This window comes from Empidonax traillii, unplaced genomic scaffold, assembly GCF_003031625.1.
Source record: "Empidonax traillii isolate 1590-97213 ecotype Southwest subspecies unplaced genomic scaffold, ASM303162v1 scaffold53:size2875158, whole genome shotgun sequence".
Classification (NCBI taxonomy): Eukaryota; Metazoa; Chordata; class Aves; order Passeriformes; family Tyrannidae; genus Empidonax; species Empidonax traillii.
In genome coordinates this window covers 989,055-1,008,214 of record NW_020955246.1, presented here as the reverse complement: position 1 = coordinate 1,008,214, position 19,160 = coordinate 989,055, and the positions used below count along the sequence as shown (strand labels likewise).

General features: G+C 34.2%; 1 protein-coding gene across 6 annotated transcripts in view; it reads right to left on the bottom strand.

The window, feature by feature from the left end:
• The window catches only part of CUNH15orf41 (chromosome unknown C15orf41 homolog), a 122,480-nt gene that overhangs the window by 54,190 nt on the left and 49,130 nt on the right, over positions 1-19,160 (bottom strand). For all 6 annotated transcript variants that reach the window (XM_027879283.1, XM_027879281.1, XM_027879280.1 and 3 more), the window contains 5 exons: positions 17,581-17,660; positions 17,169-17,218; positions 14,278-14,345; positions 9,250-9,315; positions 7,209-7,314 (listed from right to left, as the gene is read on the bottom strand). In XM_027879283.1, coding sequence (XP_027735084.1) covers positions 7,209-7,314; positions 9,250-9,315; positions 14,278-14,345; positions 17,169-17,218; positions 17,581-17,660 — 370 coding nt within the window. The remainder of the gene's footprint in view (positions 1-7,208; positions 7,315-9,249; positions 9,316-14,277; positions 14,346-17,168; positions 17,219-17,580; positions 17,661-19,160) is intronic.

Sequence of the window (19,160 nt, the reverse complement as noted above, 5' to 3'; positions counted from 1 at the left end):
AACTTGAGATTTCTCAAGGCAAGGAAGCACAACAAACTGCAACATGCAGCTAAATGACATACTTGCCAGCTTTACTATATTTACAATATTATGCTGTTAACATGCATACATCACATGGAGGTACCACTTTCAAGTCCCTGACTCAAAGGAAAATATCGATTCTTAAAGTTTCCTCAAAATCTGCGTATCCTTTCTGTGCATGATGCATAGTATATACTTATGCTTTGTTCATTAGTACAAACAGATGAATTTAGCTTTATACTCCTATTCCCCTCCTAAATTGTAACTTGAAATGGATTAGACTAGCACCTACAGAGTTACAAGAAGGAAGGGGGAGTCGCTCATTCTTGAGTTTCAGCCCAGCAGCTTGACCTTGTTAATTAAAAAATACATTATATTATAGTTTACAGGAAGGGATTCTTTTTGCTTTGGTTTGGTTTTAACTATTAGTAGGTAGATAAAAACTCAACACTATGAAATACATTGAAATTGTCAGATGTAAATGTCAATTAAAAATTACAAGGAACTCTGAAAGGTAGGGTCTGTGGGGGGTTGACATTCTTTGACATAGTGGAGTGTCTGCAACCAGGCCTTCGGCAAGCATAGCAGGATCTCTGCTGTCAGCTCTTATTGTACATAAACTTAGATGCTTGTCTAATCTAAATGAGAAATACCAGGAAAATTGGAGCTGAAGCCTTGCAGTAATGTGGAAGGAAGCTGAAAATGTTCTATCTACACTACATGAGCCTCCTGTGACATAAGAATCTTTAAGACAGTACAGAAAAATATAGGGGAAAAATAATTTAAACAAAGATATATACTGCTTCATTGACTATTTAAGTCCACAATGTAACTACCTAGCAGCGAAAGAGGTTTATGTAATAGAATTAAATTATAATGAAAACCCCAGTTTCATGTCCGTATTAAATAGAGTATCTGAGGAGAACAATGCATGAAAATATATACTTAATATCAATCATTCAAATATAAATGTTAATATGAATACAGTGTGGTCTGTTCTTTCTTTGCTTTGAGAAAATTAGTTTTGATACAAAATCAAACAACCTACAACGTCAAGCAAAACAATTAACATTATTACAACAATGCTAGGGCATAAGTTATGGTCTCAATGAAAATGTCTTCATGCTCTTCTATTCAACTACATTGTTGAAGAGAGCAAGACTGGTAAAATCTAAAAACATTACTTTTGAGCTAGAGTAAAAAAATATATTTTTCATAGACTATATGTTGATTTTTATATTGCTCACGTGTCATTAAATAAATATAAAAATAATGTCAAATGCTTTTGGAAATCAGCTAAATGTATCTAGAACATTTGTAAAGTGCAGACATATGCCTACATATGTGTGTATTGGGTCTGGCTGAGTTGGTGTTCATTTGCCCACAGTAGTCTTCATAGTGCTGTGCTTTGCATTGGCAGCAAGAAGGGTGTTGATAACACACCGGTGTTTTGGCTACTGCTGAGCACAACATCAGCACTGTAACACTCCTTCCTCAGTTGAGGGCAAGATTCTGGGAGGGGCCCAAGCAGGCCAGCTGACCCAAACTGACCAAAGGGATATTTCAGACCATATAATGTCAGATCACATATAAAAATCAAGGCAAGGAGCAGGAAGGAGACCATTCATTTTCTCCAGTGGCTGCCTGCTGAGGAACCGTCACGCTTGCTGAAGCCCTGCTGCTCGGGAGTGGCTGACCATCGCTGCTCATGGAAAGTAGACAATAAACTGTGTTATCTTTCACTTTGCTTCTGCGTGCGCAACTTTTTGTTTTTCTTCTGTTTTAATAAACTCCCTTACCCCAACCCATGAGTTGTTTTCCATCTTTCTCTCCGGTCCAGTTGGGAAGGGAAGTGACAGAGCGGCTGGGTGGGCACCTGGCATCCTGCCAAGGTCAAGTCATCACAATGTGTATACATGTATTTATGTCTTAGTGTGCACATGTATCTGTTTATCTTGCAGAAGAACATAGAACTTTACCACCTTCACAAAGTAAACTACTACATCAGGAAACTAATAGAAAATGGCACTCTTCACTGCTTTTGGTTCTCTTCTCGTCTCTAAATAAATGTACCTTACTCAGTGCTACTAAGGTTAGCAAGTTGGCATAATAATTCACTTTAAAAAAGTGAATTACTTTTGAAAAAACTATTACATAGTCCTAAGTGGTAAAAATCATCATAAACTCTCTCTTCTATCTACATCCATTTTTTATTAAGAATAATTTACTAATTCAAGTGGAGTCAGGAGGGAGAGAAAAAGGAGCAAAGCAAAACCCTGCATGTGTGAATATCCACAAGTATTAGATAGCTAAACAAACCCTAAGTCCCTCAGTGTTGCAGTAACGTCAAAACCTTTCAGTATTGTACCAGTGTGTCAAAATATGTCAACAAACCATCATACTGAAAGAAGAAGAATGACCTTTCAGTTCTTTATGTTTGGGCTGCCAATGAAGCTTTGGATACTGGGTATGCATGAACAGTTTTCTTAGCCACTTGACAAATGCAACTCCCAAGGTTTCCTCCAAGTTTAGTTGTTACGCTGGCTTTCAACTCACCAGTACAACTTTTTAAACCATCTGCAATTGAAGAATACTGAACTTGTTAACAGAACAGAGTCATAAACCCACAGCATAATTTCCTCTTCCCCTACCACCTACAATCAGACAACAATTATTACTTCAGTCTTCACAGTAACATGTCAAACCATTTTAAAGAGCTGAATGGCAAAAAATGTCTATCATTCTGATATTATAATTCCGCCCTTGCTCACATATAACTCATAGTCAACTGCAAATGAATTTGAATCCTCTTCTGAAAAAACCCATTCAAAAGTATGTATCATATGTAATTGTAACTGAAATACAATGTTTTGCACCATTTCTATTTGCACTTATCTGAAATAAATATCCTTTTTAATCTACAGGACTCTATGATAATTTTACTATGACTATTAGTTTTAGACTTCAGTCACAAGATCAGACATAATGTATTAATTACAAGACACTAAATCGTGAATTTAGGCTTCCAAAAAGTATGGTTACTATTTTAAAATTATTTATGGGAAATTTGCTTTTATTTATTTTTTCAAAAAAGCAGAAGCACAGGACTAACAACATTTAGAATGCAAGCAAATGAGGTAAGGATTTTAGTGCAGAGATGACTTACCATTTTTATTCAAAGAGAAGAAGAAATGCTTCTCTTTCACTATGTGAAATTGCCTTTATTATCAATGTCAAATATGACATATTCCTACGGTCTTCCTCACATATAGTAAAGTTTCTTTAGCTAATAATGACATCAAGCTTTCTCCCGGGACTCTCTAGAAATTACATTCCAGAATGTACATTTGCCTTAGCCATGCTTGCAGAAGATAGAAAATGTAAATTGCTGTATTGGAGTTTATATCTTCTTACAGCAAGTCACTGACACTGCACCCACTAATTACTATTTGAACTGAGTGTTGCTGATCTCTATACCCTTCTTAGAAAGCAGCAGCCAAGCCTATCAGCTCCCACTAACAGACTTATACAGACAGAAAGTTAGAAAAGAATGAAAAAATTAGACACTATGGCAAAAAAAAAAAGGGAACAACAATGTTCATCTAAACTCTAAAATAATTTACAACATGTTCACAGACCCTGTTTTAAAGTACAATGGGTGTAACTTCCTCTTCATGCTCTCCAAATTACCTTTTGTCACACTGGCTATTCAACAGTTTTTATTCTCGTGGTTACAAGAAATATACCAATGTAGGCCAGTGAACAATGAAAAGTATGGTATCTACTACGTGTGCACAAAGCAATTATATTTTGCACATGTAGTTGTATTGTTCACCCAGTGGCACTGAAAGCTATAGCCTGCTGAGTAATGCCACCAAACAAACATAAGGAGGGAAGGGATTCTGTAAGTACATGAAACATTTCAAGTTTTTCCAGTATACACAAGAGTTTTTTTTTCTAAAGTATCACTCTGCAAAATCAGTCTGGGAATATGCAAGACCAAATTTGCCTTTTTCCTGTTTCTTTATTATTAAAAAAATCTCAGGTATCTAAAGAGCATCTTAAACTACAACTATGCAAATCCACTGACAAGGTACACTTTGTACATTTTTAATGTGAAACTTAATTTGAAGATGAGGTTGCAGTGCACCACTGCAACTGAAAATTGCTTAACAATACCATTGATGTATGAGCCATAAAAAACCTTGCTAAGCTGTCCCTGCAGAACTCAGAGTAATAAAAAGGTGTTCTTTTGCACTGAGGTGAACAGACATGGTTGACTGCATCTAGGGAGCTGTTCTGTTAAATGAGAAAGTGCCATTTCTTTCCTGTCAGTACAGGCCAATTTAAGACACTCACAGATTTAGTTAGCACAGAGTACAGGATTTAATGAAATACACACATAACAGCAAACAAATCCCAGCTACGTTCAAAGCTTTCAGTCACATTCTGAGTAGAATTCATCTTACATCTGTGACATGCGGGAAAAGATCCAGAAACTTTTCCAGTCTGACTCCTAACTTTTGGAGAAGCAATTAAAAAGCTGAATGGAAAAAGTCTAAACCTCTTATTTTCATTCCTTTCAAAGTATCTAACTTGTATTTCTATCCACATCTAACAGGCAATATTACAGATTTTCTCTCCAATTTCACTTCCGCTTTAAGTTCAACCAACAGATCAGGTTTACAACACCCTAAACTATCAGTTGAGTGTCATGACACCTCTATTGTGAACTGATGCTGCTCCACCAAATGATTTCTCTGTCAAGAGGAAGGGAGACACAAAGGTGTGGTGAATTGACTGGGAAGTTGGTTCCACTTGAGAGATAGGTTGATTAAATAATTCAAAATTGATTCACATTTTGGGCAGCTATACCTGCGGTCTTTTACATAAATAGTTTCAGAGAGCAACAAAAGTTAACTGTCTAACCTATTTGCAACATAATCTGTCAATGTGTGTTCTTTAACCCAACTGTCACTATATTAGAAGCTACAGTAACTCAGAGCTCATTTCAGAAGATGTGACACTGTCAGTTTGGCCAAGTGGTACCAAAATTAAGACTAACAGGATTTGTTCTTTAAAGAAAGGCCACAGAAATCTGCCTAATTTCCATGGTTAACCTATCATTAAACTTAAGATTTAGTGCGTAACAAATCTCACTAAAGAGAGCTCTAGTTTCCCTTATATGAATGCAAAGTCACTATATGTAAGAAGCAACAATTTTTGTACCTGTTTTCAGCATAAACAACTATAACAGATTTGGCAAAATCTCAAAACAACTTCCAAAATGTGTTATTGATTCACATGTAATTTCAGTCTAGTTTTTGCAACATTAAAGATACTTGACTAACTGCTCAGTGAGAGATGAAGTTGCATTATTAATTAGTACATGTTGAAATTAAATTGAAGTTAGCTACGTCTTGGTTTCTTGATAAAAGCATTAAGAGAAGCTTCCTTTGGAAATGTCAGATTCAAATGATACACACTATTCTCAAATGTTTTAAACATTTTTATAGCTCAAATCAAAATGTGGATAGACACTTTGTTGAACACAAAAAAAAAGAAAGAAACTTCAACTTTGCAATGGCAATTTTATTGCAAACAACAAATGGCTCAGTGCCTTCATCCTACTTGTCTACTCAACTTTCACCCCATCTCAACTTAGTAAGTATCTTTATGCTCATGTTATCTATTTAAAATTCACTTCTTGGAGCTTCTGTCCTCTGATACCATCATGGATTCCTTCAAACACATCCTTTATACTCAGAAAGTATTCCAGCCAGTACATCTCATGGCCTCCTCCCAGCCTGAGCTGCTGCATTTCATCTACTGATGTGCAGTTCAGCACCAACTGCATCAGCATCTTTCCTGCCCTTCTCACCATTTGCCTACATATTGTATACACTCAAATTTCTAAGTTTTATATTCTGTTTACATGTTTTACAATTTATTTTCTACAACTTTCCCGTAGTATCTTCATACAACAACTGACAGCCTTCCTGAAGTTCCCATTGTCTTGATTCAAGTTTTCCAAGTCACTGCTTTCTGGGACTGTCAAATAAGAGCACGTCCTTATGTCAATCAAAAATGTTGCTGCAGAGCATAGTTCCAAACTTTGATTATATTATTCTCAAGATGTGGTTCCCTTTTCTCTGATTCCTTCTATGGAATCTGCTTTTAAAGTATTTCTGAAGGTAATGAGAGCTATTTTCACCTTGACATTTCTCACATTCACCAGACCAGCCTCTGATGTTGGGGCACACTCTCTCTTTGTTGCATGTTCACATGTTTGTGCTGTGTTCTCCACTATCCCTCAGGTGATCTCTTGTTAACACTGAGCAACTTCTAAATTTATGGTTTAAAAATACTTTATTAAAACTTTCATTTACCTTACTTACTACCTTGCTTAGGGTTCTACCACATACAAAAATGTCATTGAAGATAGAGCACTGTGCTTAAGATTTTTTTTGGAAAAAATTCCTTCAGTATCTAGGAGTATCTAGGACCATGGAAAGATACGTAAATATACACAATGCTGACTTTTAGAAGAAGTGGAAGTATTTTAACCATCTTTAAAAGAAAAAATCTTTATACCATCAACACATTAAAAAATTCCGTCTAGCATAACTTATTTGCCTCCTTATGTTCCTGCAAATATTTGCAACATTTTTAACCTGAAGATAATTGTTATTACTGTTTCAAATGTAGATAATATATGAAAGAAATACTTTATTAAAAAAAAACCCAGTGAAACAGTATTGTCCTAGATACAATGACAATAAGCAATAAAGTTCTTCACACACAAAGCCCACTTGGTTAGATAACAAAGATTTTTAAACAAATTTGTCACCTTGCACGTATTCAAAAATGTTACAGCAAAATCTTCTTTCAAAGTCAGGTACTAAAAAATTGACATATAACTTCTGTACCAAAGTAACTTACTATGTCATGTAGCATCACTGTAAAATCACCAGATGTATCTGCTGCATGTTAACAATTAGGGTATGAATTTTTCACAAATATTTCATAGTTCCAATTTGACATGCTAAGTAATGACATTCAAAATGCCAGATTAGTAGCATGTATTTTGTCCACGTCTTAATACAAGAGTCACTAGTATTTTATCCAGTAACTTCTTTTTAAAATGCAATCCTATTTATCTATAAGGAAAAATAATAGAAATATACCTGTTCCAGTAGCTCCAAAACTGGTCCTGCAAATAGGCTTGGTGGCTACTTTCATCACCAAATGAGGCTTTGCTTTCTATCCAGTGAATTATGTGTCCTTCCACAGCTAGGGTGATAGCAAAAAAGAAACTGAAATCTGAAAATCAAACTCAACAGCCTGTAAGAGTGGGTTTGGGAACATCCTACTTACTCCACAATCTACCATATAATTCATGCTTGCAGCAATTACGTACTTGTAAAAATTATCTTTCAAATATGCACAAAAAAGGGCATTTAAAAACATATCAGAACAATATTTTAACAGATATTTATACCAATTTCAGTTTAATTACACTCTGTTCTAGGTATTTGCATTTATTCTAACACAAAAAGAAAAAGGGATCAGCCTAAGAAGTATGTTAATGATAAATCTTATCAATGTATAAAACTTTCTGAAGGGCAGGTGGTAAAAAGAGGGAAACAGGCTCTTTTCAGTGTTGCCAAGTGACAGGACCAAAAGCAACAGGCACTGAAAACAGAAGGTTCCATTTGAACATTAGCAACCACTTTTTCACAGTGAGGACGACTGAGAATGGGCAAATGCTGCCCCAGAGAGGTTGTGGATTCTCCCTCCTTCATATTCAACAGCTGTCTGGACATTGTGTTCTGCAAACAGCTCCAGGTGAACCTGCTTGAGCTACTGGTCACCAGCCTCAGCCATTCTATAATTCTGAAAATTCACAATTTTCCCTGCTAACTTCAGACCTGGTAAAAACCAACAGTTCCCTTATCCCCTCAAGCCCTTGAAGCTTATCAATGAATGAAGAATTCTGAGATTCTTCACAGTAAGTGTGGAAGTGAAGGGGTAGAAATTAACTGAAAACTCTCCACATATGGCTTGACATGAGTGAACTGCACTAGGATGCCAAATTTCCCTGTTTCAAATATGGAGTCCTTTAGTTACAAAAATATTTTCTGTTTTGTTATTAACATTACTACCATTTTTCTTTTTTGGAAACGTGATTAGGTATATAAACATCACTGAGCTAAGGAAAGTTTTTAAAAACTTTTCAGAAGACTCTCATATATGCAGTTGTTTGCTGGATAACACGTGATTGTGCTGAAAGATGGTATTTCAAGCAGTTCTGCATAATGATGCATTTTATAGTACACGTTCCATTCCTTATACCAGTGTACAATCAGTTATCTCAGTAAGAATTCCAGCTGTTATCAATATGAATTAAAAAACCTAGTCATGTATATGACTTTCACACAGTACTTTCAGCCTTCCTACTTTCTCTGACAGACAGAAAAGTAGACATCTGCATAAATGGGTGCTGCATTCTACAGAAGCAAAGCAGAAGTCTTTTGGCACAAAAGCCAATTTACAAAAGATGATTAATAATCCTTTACTTTCGGAAAGCTTGGATGTTTCTTCTTCTGTGGCCCAGTGGCTAGGTCACTTGGTTACCTTCTCACGTGACCTCAAGAACAGAAAAGGTAGATAAACTTTATGACCTTTATACCTACTTTTATTCTTTATTCTTTCTTGCTATTCAGGCTTTCAAAAAACTGAAAAACTTTAAAAAAAGTGAAGAACTGCAGAGTTGTATGTGAATGCAAAGTGATAGCAAAAGAATAATTGCACCACGACAAACCTTTATACAATGACCCATAGGTGTAACTGTAATACTCTTTAAGACTGCTTTGAACTGATTTGGTCTAAGAGTAAAAGACAATTACAGGCATTTCAGAGTTTAGTTCAGAAAGAGAGTGGAGGGAGCAGGGATTTGGGGGTTCTTATTCGTTGGTTTGGTTTTTTTTCTTCCCCTGTTTTGATAATGAGACAAAAACACGCAGAGACTAAAGAGGAAACACCGGCTAACACTACTTAGGATCAAATCTCTCTGAACCACACTAGAAGTTCTTAAAATTATTGGGTAACTGCTGAAGAGACTAATCTGTAGTATCCTAGATTATGCTTCACTTAAGTAGCCATAATATTTTACCATGAACTCTTCTACACAAAACAAAATTATAAAAATTCTTTTAAAAGACTTACCTACTGGTACTTCTAAAATAAAGTCTGGTGTTTTGTCATAACCTTTTGCACGAAGCTGATCTTCAGCTGTACATACAGAATAAGAACTACTGTTTATAAAACTATTCCATTAAGTAGACAGCAGCATAATTAATTTTATTTTAAATAAGAGTGCAAGAATTACTAATGCAGTCATACATATCTTTCTTATGCATGCAATGCTGTGTCAAATTAAATGAACCTTTGTAGAAAACCTGAAGCATGGATATAAAAATGCTTCTTTGTCATCCCTGCATTTTTATGTCTTCATTATAAACATCATTAATTCAAGCTGTCATACAGTATTTTATAACCTCCAAATATTCAAAGTAAAGAGGTATATTCGCTGATTGAAAGAAGAGCCTCTCCACCTTCGGATGCGTAAAGATTAATCCTACCAACACCACAAATGTAGATATACTGTAGCTGTCTTCTTGGGTTTATTTTTAATGTTAGCATAAAGTTGTTTAAAAAAAGGCAAGAAAATCCTTCTCTCCCAGGAATTTATTAAAGTAGAGAGGAGTCATAATTTTAGTTTCTCTTGCATTCTGGATTCTATAGAATTTATCCAATTTTAGAACATACAAAGATTTAGAAATTCTGCTAACATTAATTATACAACTCTATTACTTACAGATATTAGAGCTGAATATTTCAAGAAATAATAATGAGCAAAATAAAACCACAAAAGACAAAGCATGCACCCTTAAAAAAAAAAAAAAAAGGTAAAAAAAGCCCAAGCAAGCCCTTAATATTTTTAAACTATTGTCCTTCATTTCTGATACCATTACACTGGTATTTCTGAAACACCATTTCTCCATTAGAATTTGGAGTGACCTGGTCATTCAATTCCAGGCATGGCTTTCTGTCTTCACCCAGGCTTAACTAATGGCACTACCTAGTAACAAGTAAGGCTGTGTAGCCCCTTAACACCTACTGGGCTGTTGACATTGTCATGCATCCCATTCGCCTTTCTACATCACCTTTGATTAAAATTAATGGCCCATTCTCACTGTTGGGTAGCTTATTTCCAATCCATTTATCAGGTTAGGACAGTACTTTCATGGCCAATGTTCAGAACTCAGTTTTTGAATACTTTGTGCATATCCTGAAAGGTCAGCAGTTTGAGTCCAAGTAACATTTTAATGACAAGAAAAACATACAGTCTTAGAAATCAAAATATTGCAAAAGTTGCAAAAGCAAACGCTCCCACTCTTTTTATTGAAAAATATAAATCTGAAGTGTTATTTTATTTAGTGAACTCATTCTGAAAGTGGGACAGGAGTAAATTTGGAAAGCTGTACACTTATTTCAGTGTAAACTTCAATAGATGTTTATTCTTTTTGAGAGTTGTACTATTTTTTTTTTAATTTTGAGAGCATTTCTTCACTATAAACAGACTATATTGTAAATACAAGTCTTTGCAATGCAATACTTCATTATATCACCCAATCAGGTAATGAAAAATATTTCTAGAATTTGGAGACAGACTTGATTGTTGGCTATTTTTTCAAACTAAGATTATCACATATACAGATAAATGCTGTTAAGAATAAGAAGGTTCTAATTTAACAGAACCCATGAATAGATAGTTTTATGCCATAACATAAAAATGAGTTAATGTTCTACATAATCTCTCGATCTTGATTTAAAAAAATCCATTTTCATCCAACTTTATTTAACCGTAATCTTCTCTTAATTGTTTAAAACAATCTAGAATAGACAATAGGAAGTCGCAGCTGAAATGTTCAGCATTCAAGAGCAATAGCAATAGAAAGGTCAGTCTTTTCTTTCACATCTAACAAATCCTAGTACCACAAATTAAGGGAAATGCACCTTAAAAAAAACCTCACTGAAAACCAGGACAGATACAAACACAGTTGGATAGGTCAACTTGGAAGGTCTCTGAACTGGAGTCTGCATCAGCATTACTTGTAATATTCTTCAGATTCTTTTCACACTAATTAATTGATTAAAAAAAAACATGGTTTTTGTTTTAAATCTGGTTTTGAATGTTTTTACTTGGTTTTTCCTACCAGTTTGTGATAAACACTGGAAAATATACTAAAAAGAACGTTTATTGTTGATGTAAGTTGTCTATCTTGTGGAGGAACATAATTTTGCACTACTATTTCTTGAAGTGTTTTGAAGCTTTACAACTCCGAAGAAAAAAGTAATTATAGAAACTCTCCATAGTCATCAAAGCATTTTTGTTTTAAACCATAATTCCATCAAAAATATTCTAGCTTTTCAGTCCAGGTATGTTTCACATTCCTCCAGAAACTACAAAGGTAGCTTTCTGCACCTCAAAAGATCTTCTTCTAGCTCTAGCATGGATTAAGAGAATAATTTAACAACTGTTTGAAAGCCAGTCCACAGAAGGTTTGACAGTTACATTAAAGATTTGAAAATTATGTGGAAACAGCCCCAATAAGTAGTTTGTCTATAGACTGACCATTAATTTAGATTTCCAAGAAAACTGCAGCTTCATCTTTGCCATAACTTCACAATCATTCATAACCATTTAACACATCGTTGTTCTTATACTAGCCTCTGGATGTTACAAAGAAACAAAACATTCTTTTCTTGGGGCATGAATAAGCTGCAACTGCAAATTAGGAATCACAGTAGAAAACAAAGATCAGATTTCATCATTTATATTCAGGCTACTGCTGAGGGATACCATGGTGGGAGCCAAAGGAGGATAAAGCTCAGTACCAACCCATATAGCTAAAAGCTTTCCTAATATATTCATGTTAAAGATATAAAAATATCTATCTACATATATGTATATATAAAGGTTCTCTATATAGAGCTTAGAAAGTCTTGGCATTTCGTTATGGTGTGGTGAAGCTGTTTTGAGAGAATGCTTCTACTGATCACTTTAATCTCAGGCAAGGTATTTTTGCTGAAGGGAGGACCTGGTATATGATGCACTTCTCATGAGCAGTGGATTAATAAAATGTAACCCCATTAGCGCGTATAGGTTTCCAATCAACTTCAGGGTGAGTCTGAAGGTGTTACTTCTGATCCTGAAAGTAGGCTCTGAAAGCTAACTGCTCTAGAAACAGACAAATTATGTCCTGAACCTGAAAAGTTGTTTCATGCTCCAGTACTATACTGGGGTAATTTATATTCACTGTGTCCTTTGACTGTGGTGTCTTCTCCTGTACCAGACTCTCTGTTGCAAAGGTGAACACAGCTCATACAAACCCCATGATTGTTCTTGAATCACAGTACACTGGAATAGTACACTAATATGGAAACTGCAAAAATTCTGTTTCTGACACATTAAAACATAATGGAATTGCAAGTCATCTTTAAAACTGGAATGCAGTCTTATACAACAAAGTCTGAATTTGTGAACCTATAGGAAATTCTGTCATCTCTTCCGTTTTCCTGAGGTTTCTTCAAGTAGTTTTGGAAAAAGTTTTTCAGAAATAAAAGGTTTTATTATGAGTGCTTCAGAAGGGTTCATCTTGCAGATACTTAGAAAAAGCTTTTCTTTTCACAAAAAAACAAAATTCAAAACCCAAACACATCTAGAACCTGAAAGACACTTATAATGCACAGGCACAATAAACACAAATGCTTAACATATAAACAGTAAATTATGCTCTCTCATTTATATCTTCATATTCTAATGAGTTAACTCATTCTAGATGTTTTGATGTGACAGAATAGATTTCTTAGAGCTTATTTCTAAAGACAAAATTGATGCTTATCCAAGTTCATGAAACATTAAAATTTAAATCTGACTTGTATACTGCACAAGCTTACACAAGCCAAATAAAATTACAATTGTTGGGTTGAGGACCCCTTAGTGAGTCATCTAGTCCATTCCCTTGTATTGTGACAGGATTGATTTCATTAACAGCTTTGATAGATGAGTGTCAAATCTAGGTTTGAAATTTCCATTGAAGGTGATTCCATAACCTTCCCTGGCAGTTTGTTTTATACTTAATATTCCTGAAACTGTTTGGCATTTCAACTCAACATCATCTCTGCAATTACAGCTTAAGCCTATTACCCGTATCTATGCTCTTACAGTCAGGTAGGAAAATCTACTCCTTCACATTTTCGTAGTGTCACTTGCAAGCTTGCATGTGATAGTTATTCCTGTCCCTTTTTCACTTTTGTATAAAAGAGCACACCAGCTCTGTTCCTTAACTGTACAGACAAATATTTTTAGAAGCTTAATATGCCTTCTAATTTCTTAAATTTGTTTAAGGTTTACAAAATCTTGACCTGATACAGCTTCAGGAGAGATCATAGTTCCTGGTAAAACCAGAAAATTCACATAAAATTAGTACAATGCTCATCCATTACAAAAGACAGTATTTCACTTTGCTATCGTCTCATCACATAAGGAATCCAAGATTTAAGAAGTCATTGTTTACTACTGCATTAAAAGAATGGATGCTCTAAACACTAATCTTTGTTTCAATGGCACTCATGTAAAAGAAACATACTGTAGGCTAAAAGGAAAAAACAAAAATAACTTCCTAACTAATTAATTCTTAAAATAACTTTAAATACAGGGAGTGTGAAAGAGTACTTGCATTGATTGGGAGGCAGGGGGCAAAAATTCAGCAGAAACTGCATAGAAAAGTAAATGAGCGAATCCTCTAGCAGTTCTTTCATACATAAAGCATTCTGAAGCTAATATTTCTTATGCTTCCTCCTAAGTCTCATAAGGTCTAGATTATGGCTAATATCTCATGACACCAAAAGTAATACTGCAGCAGATATTAAAGCATTTTTTTCAGCTACTTATTCTATAAAATATTAATTGCAAGCCTGTGCATGTACTGTATATAAAGGGTATTAGGTAACTGAGTTCCTGTTCAGTTCTAAATCAATAAAAGATAACATGAACCGCATCAATCATTTTTTACTCTTCCTTTACTACCTAATACAAGGAATGTTGAGGCTTATTTTTTTTCTTAGGTAAACAGTCACTTACACCTTTAAAGTTAAGAATGGCTAGCCTCTACTACGGATTCTTACCTATGAAAGAGAGATTTTTTTCCAAAAGCATTTCTCGCAGCAAGACTTCATGCTCGTGCCCAATAGCGCTGAGAGCTTTAGGTTAAGAAATGGAAGATTACTTTGGAAAAGAAGCAGCTTCATAAAAACATCATAGGTAAAGTAATTCATCATAGAATTTATTGACCTTCATCTGCATTGCAGAAGTGATCAGTGATTTGAACTCTCAGTTTTAAAAATCCTTACAGGGATTTTCAGAATCACTTATCACTTTATGAAAATCAGACTGTATCAAGAGAACGCATTTCACAGAATTAAGACCCACTTGACCATATTTATTAAGCATAATTAAGGAAAATATTTCCATTTTTTCTTAATTCTCCTTCTAAATTTAAGAGAAAGTGTGATCTTAAAACATGCAGTTAAATACCTTTTAAGTTGCTCTTTACTGACTAGTGTATCAATTCTCTAGCAAAGGATGAAATAAACTGGGATTTTTTTTCTTTATATTCTGAAAATAATAGGCACTGCATCCATCTGAAACATCTTACTGTAAAAAACATCCTTTTAACTGATTTTTCAGAAGCATGAACTAATGACAGGGAAGGATTAAATAATATTTTATAGTGAAGTCCTTTTCACTTCACTGACAGCTGTTGATCCAACATGCTATTCTTAGTAGTATGTAAAAAAGTCACCAGATTAAATATTTTAATGTACCCTTCTTGAGGTCAAAGTTTTATTCTAGAAGTTTTGAAAAAAAAAAACCTTTGAAACATCATGGTAAAGGATCTTACATGGAATGCAGTGAAGTTCCAAATTCTGTTTAGAATAACTTCTGAAAACTTAAACTACAGATCACCTTACCATTACAGTTAAATATTTAATTTGTATGAACATTTCATGCTGAACATCAAAAAAAAAAAAAGTCTTTGTAATCCTTTCACATGTACATATAGTTCTTATCAACTGAAACTACATATTATGTTAAACTCTACTAGCAGTTTTAGAAGAACAGCAAAAAGGTAAGAAAAATACTGCAAACAGAATTTATAATGCACCATAAGCAGAAACACTTAGTCTATAATAATACCTGTTATTGATCTATGGCAATGACCATGGGGCAAAACTTGTAAATAACCTCGCAAGCCACTTTCTACTCATGCAATCTAGCAGCCTAGTTTCCCGTAAGCATCTGAACTATTACTGAAAAATAGCCTCTTGGCATTTACAAAGAGGTTGACTTCATACTTTAGTCCATGCATATACAATTAGATAGTTATATTTAAAATCAATATGCAATCCTTCAGAAGACATTATGCTTTTAAAACCTTAACTTTAAATTGATTTTTAACTATTTTATGCACCTCAAAATTAATATCTAATTCAGCAACATACTTGCAGTAATGCACTCACACAGCTTAGCATTAAACTTTTCTGTACCAAAATGGAATTGAAAAACTTCTCATTATTCTCATCAATGTCACTGCATATTCAATATCTGACTTGAGCCAGAATATGAAGAGGATATAAAAGTCTTTTCTAGACTGCAGGCAAGTTATTCTTAAAAACGGTTCATAATTCTCCATATGTGTCATTATTACTTTTAAACATGACATTTTCACAAGTCTACAGCCAATCTGTAGACTTCAGAAGTCTACAGATTGCTCATGCACGAAATAATAATCTTAAAATTCTGGGTATGAAAATTAGTGACCAACAACCCTCTAAAAAGTGCAACCTATTAATCCACTTTTAGAGAGCTTTGTTTAATCTTGAAAATAGTCTCAATGAATACTTAAAATTACAATTAAAAGCACAAAATACAAAGAAAATTAGACCTCTACCCTGCTGTTGTTAAAGTTAATGGGAGCAGGGCTGAGACTGTAGTAGACACCAGACAAGTATTACTGGTAGAAAGAACATATTTTTAAGTAGTGACAATCACATGTATCACAAGTACAAGAAGTACTGTTTTTCATGCATAACTAAACATCACATTAGCTTTCCTATCCTGCAACTTTACAGTGAAATCAAGATCTTCCCCAAAACTTCATGCAGAGATTTGTGCAAGGATTCTGCAGGACTTGGGAGGGAACTGCCTTACTAATCTGTTAAGTGATAGCAGGCCATGATTTCAAAATTGTTCCTTTGACTGCAGACTGAAACAGAAGAGCTACTCCTTCAGTACTTTACTAAAGCAGATTTGGGGTCTCAGTGATCATTCCTAACAAATTATAACCCTAGTCTGTAATAGTCAGTGTTGAATTCCCTCAGCGTACTCACTGTGTACTGAGACTCTCTAATTAACCATTTCAACATTACAATAAAATATTCCTGAAAATTCAAGCTACATAGGGTTTTTACTGCAGCTAGTATAATTTCCTTCAAGAAAAAGAGAAAATAAAAGAAAAGCACTGGAATGTCAGATAGGAGCTTAAAAATACTAATCAGTCAATCAAACTTAAATTGCACTTGAAAACACTTCAATTAAAACTCATATTTATAACAAAGCAAAGCCATGATGTTGAACACTATCTATGAAACTTAACAAAATAGCTGAGATTGGAAGGTATCTCCAGAGATCATCTAGTCCAACTCCACCATTCAAAGCATGGTCAACTAGTCTTAACAAAAAACCAGACATGCATTTCAACTAATCAAAACCAAAGAGGTTCAATCAGGCATATGAATGTGTAGCCACCAAACTGACATCTTCCCGCGGTCCATCTGATTTTTGTTCGTATAAGAGAAAGCTCTGCAGCGACTCTCTAGCTGATTGAATGTAAAACAGAGGAGTATGAAACGTGTTTTGTGAAGCAGAACTTTATGTCAGGTTAAAGCTAGACACATCTCTTCCACACAGTCTAAGCTCGTCAATTGTGCACCTAAAATTTTATGGGAAAGGATACTGTTTGATGCAGTCCACCAGTGGTCCATAACAACAGTCATTCACAGTACACTGCAGACAAATAAGAGAAGTAGTATACTGATGGGCAACTACAAAACCATTATACTTAAAGAGTATCTTAAAAACAGTAATTACTTTTCCTCAAAAAGGCTATCAGATGCTGTTCAGATTTAATCACAGAAAACAAAAACTGTATGCTTTTACTCACTATAAAAGCAAGCTATTAAAAAGTTAAATGCTCCCCTCACAAATATTGCATTGCCATTTATGGTGCACCCTGACCTCACTGATAGTTTACGATGACAGTAATTAAATGAGGTTTAAAATCTCTTACTCTGCTAGGCAGATAACAGCATTGCCAAAGGAAAAAAAAAAACACAAACAAAACAAAACAAGACAAGTGTGATTAATACCTGATAGACTTGAGTTGCTAGAACTCCATCTGGAATCTGAGAAGGGTCCCGTAGCATACTATTTATTAGAGTTTTGGAGGCTAGAGAAATAAAGATCAAAAACATACAAAAAACCTGTTAGCTCAGTTATCTACTTGGCAGCAATAAAACACTTTTCTAATGAAAACATAGATGATGTTAATAATTTCGAAAATTATTCACTCAGCAACTACAAACTTACAAATTCATAGCTACCTAACTATTCCAATACAGTTAACTCTAAAAATCTTGAAACACCAAAGAATTTTATTAGCACAGGGTGAAAGCAGACCCCCGTTTACTTAGTCAGTTTCACTGGACAGTTTGTGCTTCAGAAGCATCACACTGGTTTTAAGGAATGTAAATGTAACTCAAAATAACATTCATATAGTATTAGAACTTTAGGAAGAAGATCTGTAAAAATTCAGAACTGCCTTTAAAAACAACTGTAAAGACTTGATTTAAGTCTCTTAGTTTCAAAATTTATTTATTTATTTATTTACTTATTCAGTGTTGACGTATATTTCTGTGTTTAATAACTGGGAAAAGGCTTTCTGTGCTTTTTTCAAATCTATAAATTTAGGACTTTTTTTTTAATTAACGATATTGATACTACAATGAAAAAATAAGATTAAATGTTAAAAATGCATTTTGTACTTAGCATAAAAGCTTAGAAAATGTGAAACAAAAGGTAGTGTGTATATTTACATTACTAATACTAAAGATAAAGATATTTAATATAAATATGATATATTTTAAAATTAAAACAATAACAATTGTTAGCAGGTAGGAATACTACACAAATAACAGTTTGCCAATAGAGAGGTTGACAGAATGGTAGAATAATGAAGAGTGTAACAGGGGAAGGTTGAGTAGAATTCACTGCTTTGAAGCCCTACTGATTTAAGTATTATGACTTGATTATGAAAAAAATAAGCTATTTTATGACTGATCAAATCCCAGAAAAATCCCCAGATTTGCATTAGGAAAATGTATAACCAGACACTACTTTGCGTAATGAGCTACAGCTGCAAAATAAATTTCCTCTGTTTCTGAGACTGTCAAGTACATTTTCTTAATTCTGGTTACCAGATACTTTATTTTTTACCTATATCAGAGTAATAATATATTGACACACTGAATTTTATATTATGCTGACATCACACTGGCTCTACAAGTTGTTAAACTAAGCCTCTAAAAGAAAAGCATCAGACAAAACTGATTGCTATATTGACTTTAAATATTTTTTCTTATATAAACATTACCTGCTTATGTAATGTCCTGCAAAATTAAAAAAAAAATCCACCCTGCACAGTATTAATTTTGTATTATCTATGCAGCTAAGATAAGGTATGTAACCCCTTTTTCAGACAGCTAGTTACTGCAGTGGCAGCATCCCAACAGGCAGTTTGTGTAGAAACCGAAATGGCGTAGAAGTGCTAAGGTTTTTATGTGAACAATAATGCCAGTCATAAAAAAAAAGTTTGTTGAAACACTATTCTTGCATAGATCTCTTCCTTACTTAACCAAACTATCATGACATTGGCAAACATTTAAACAAA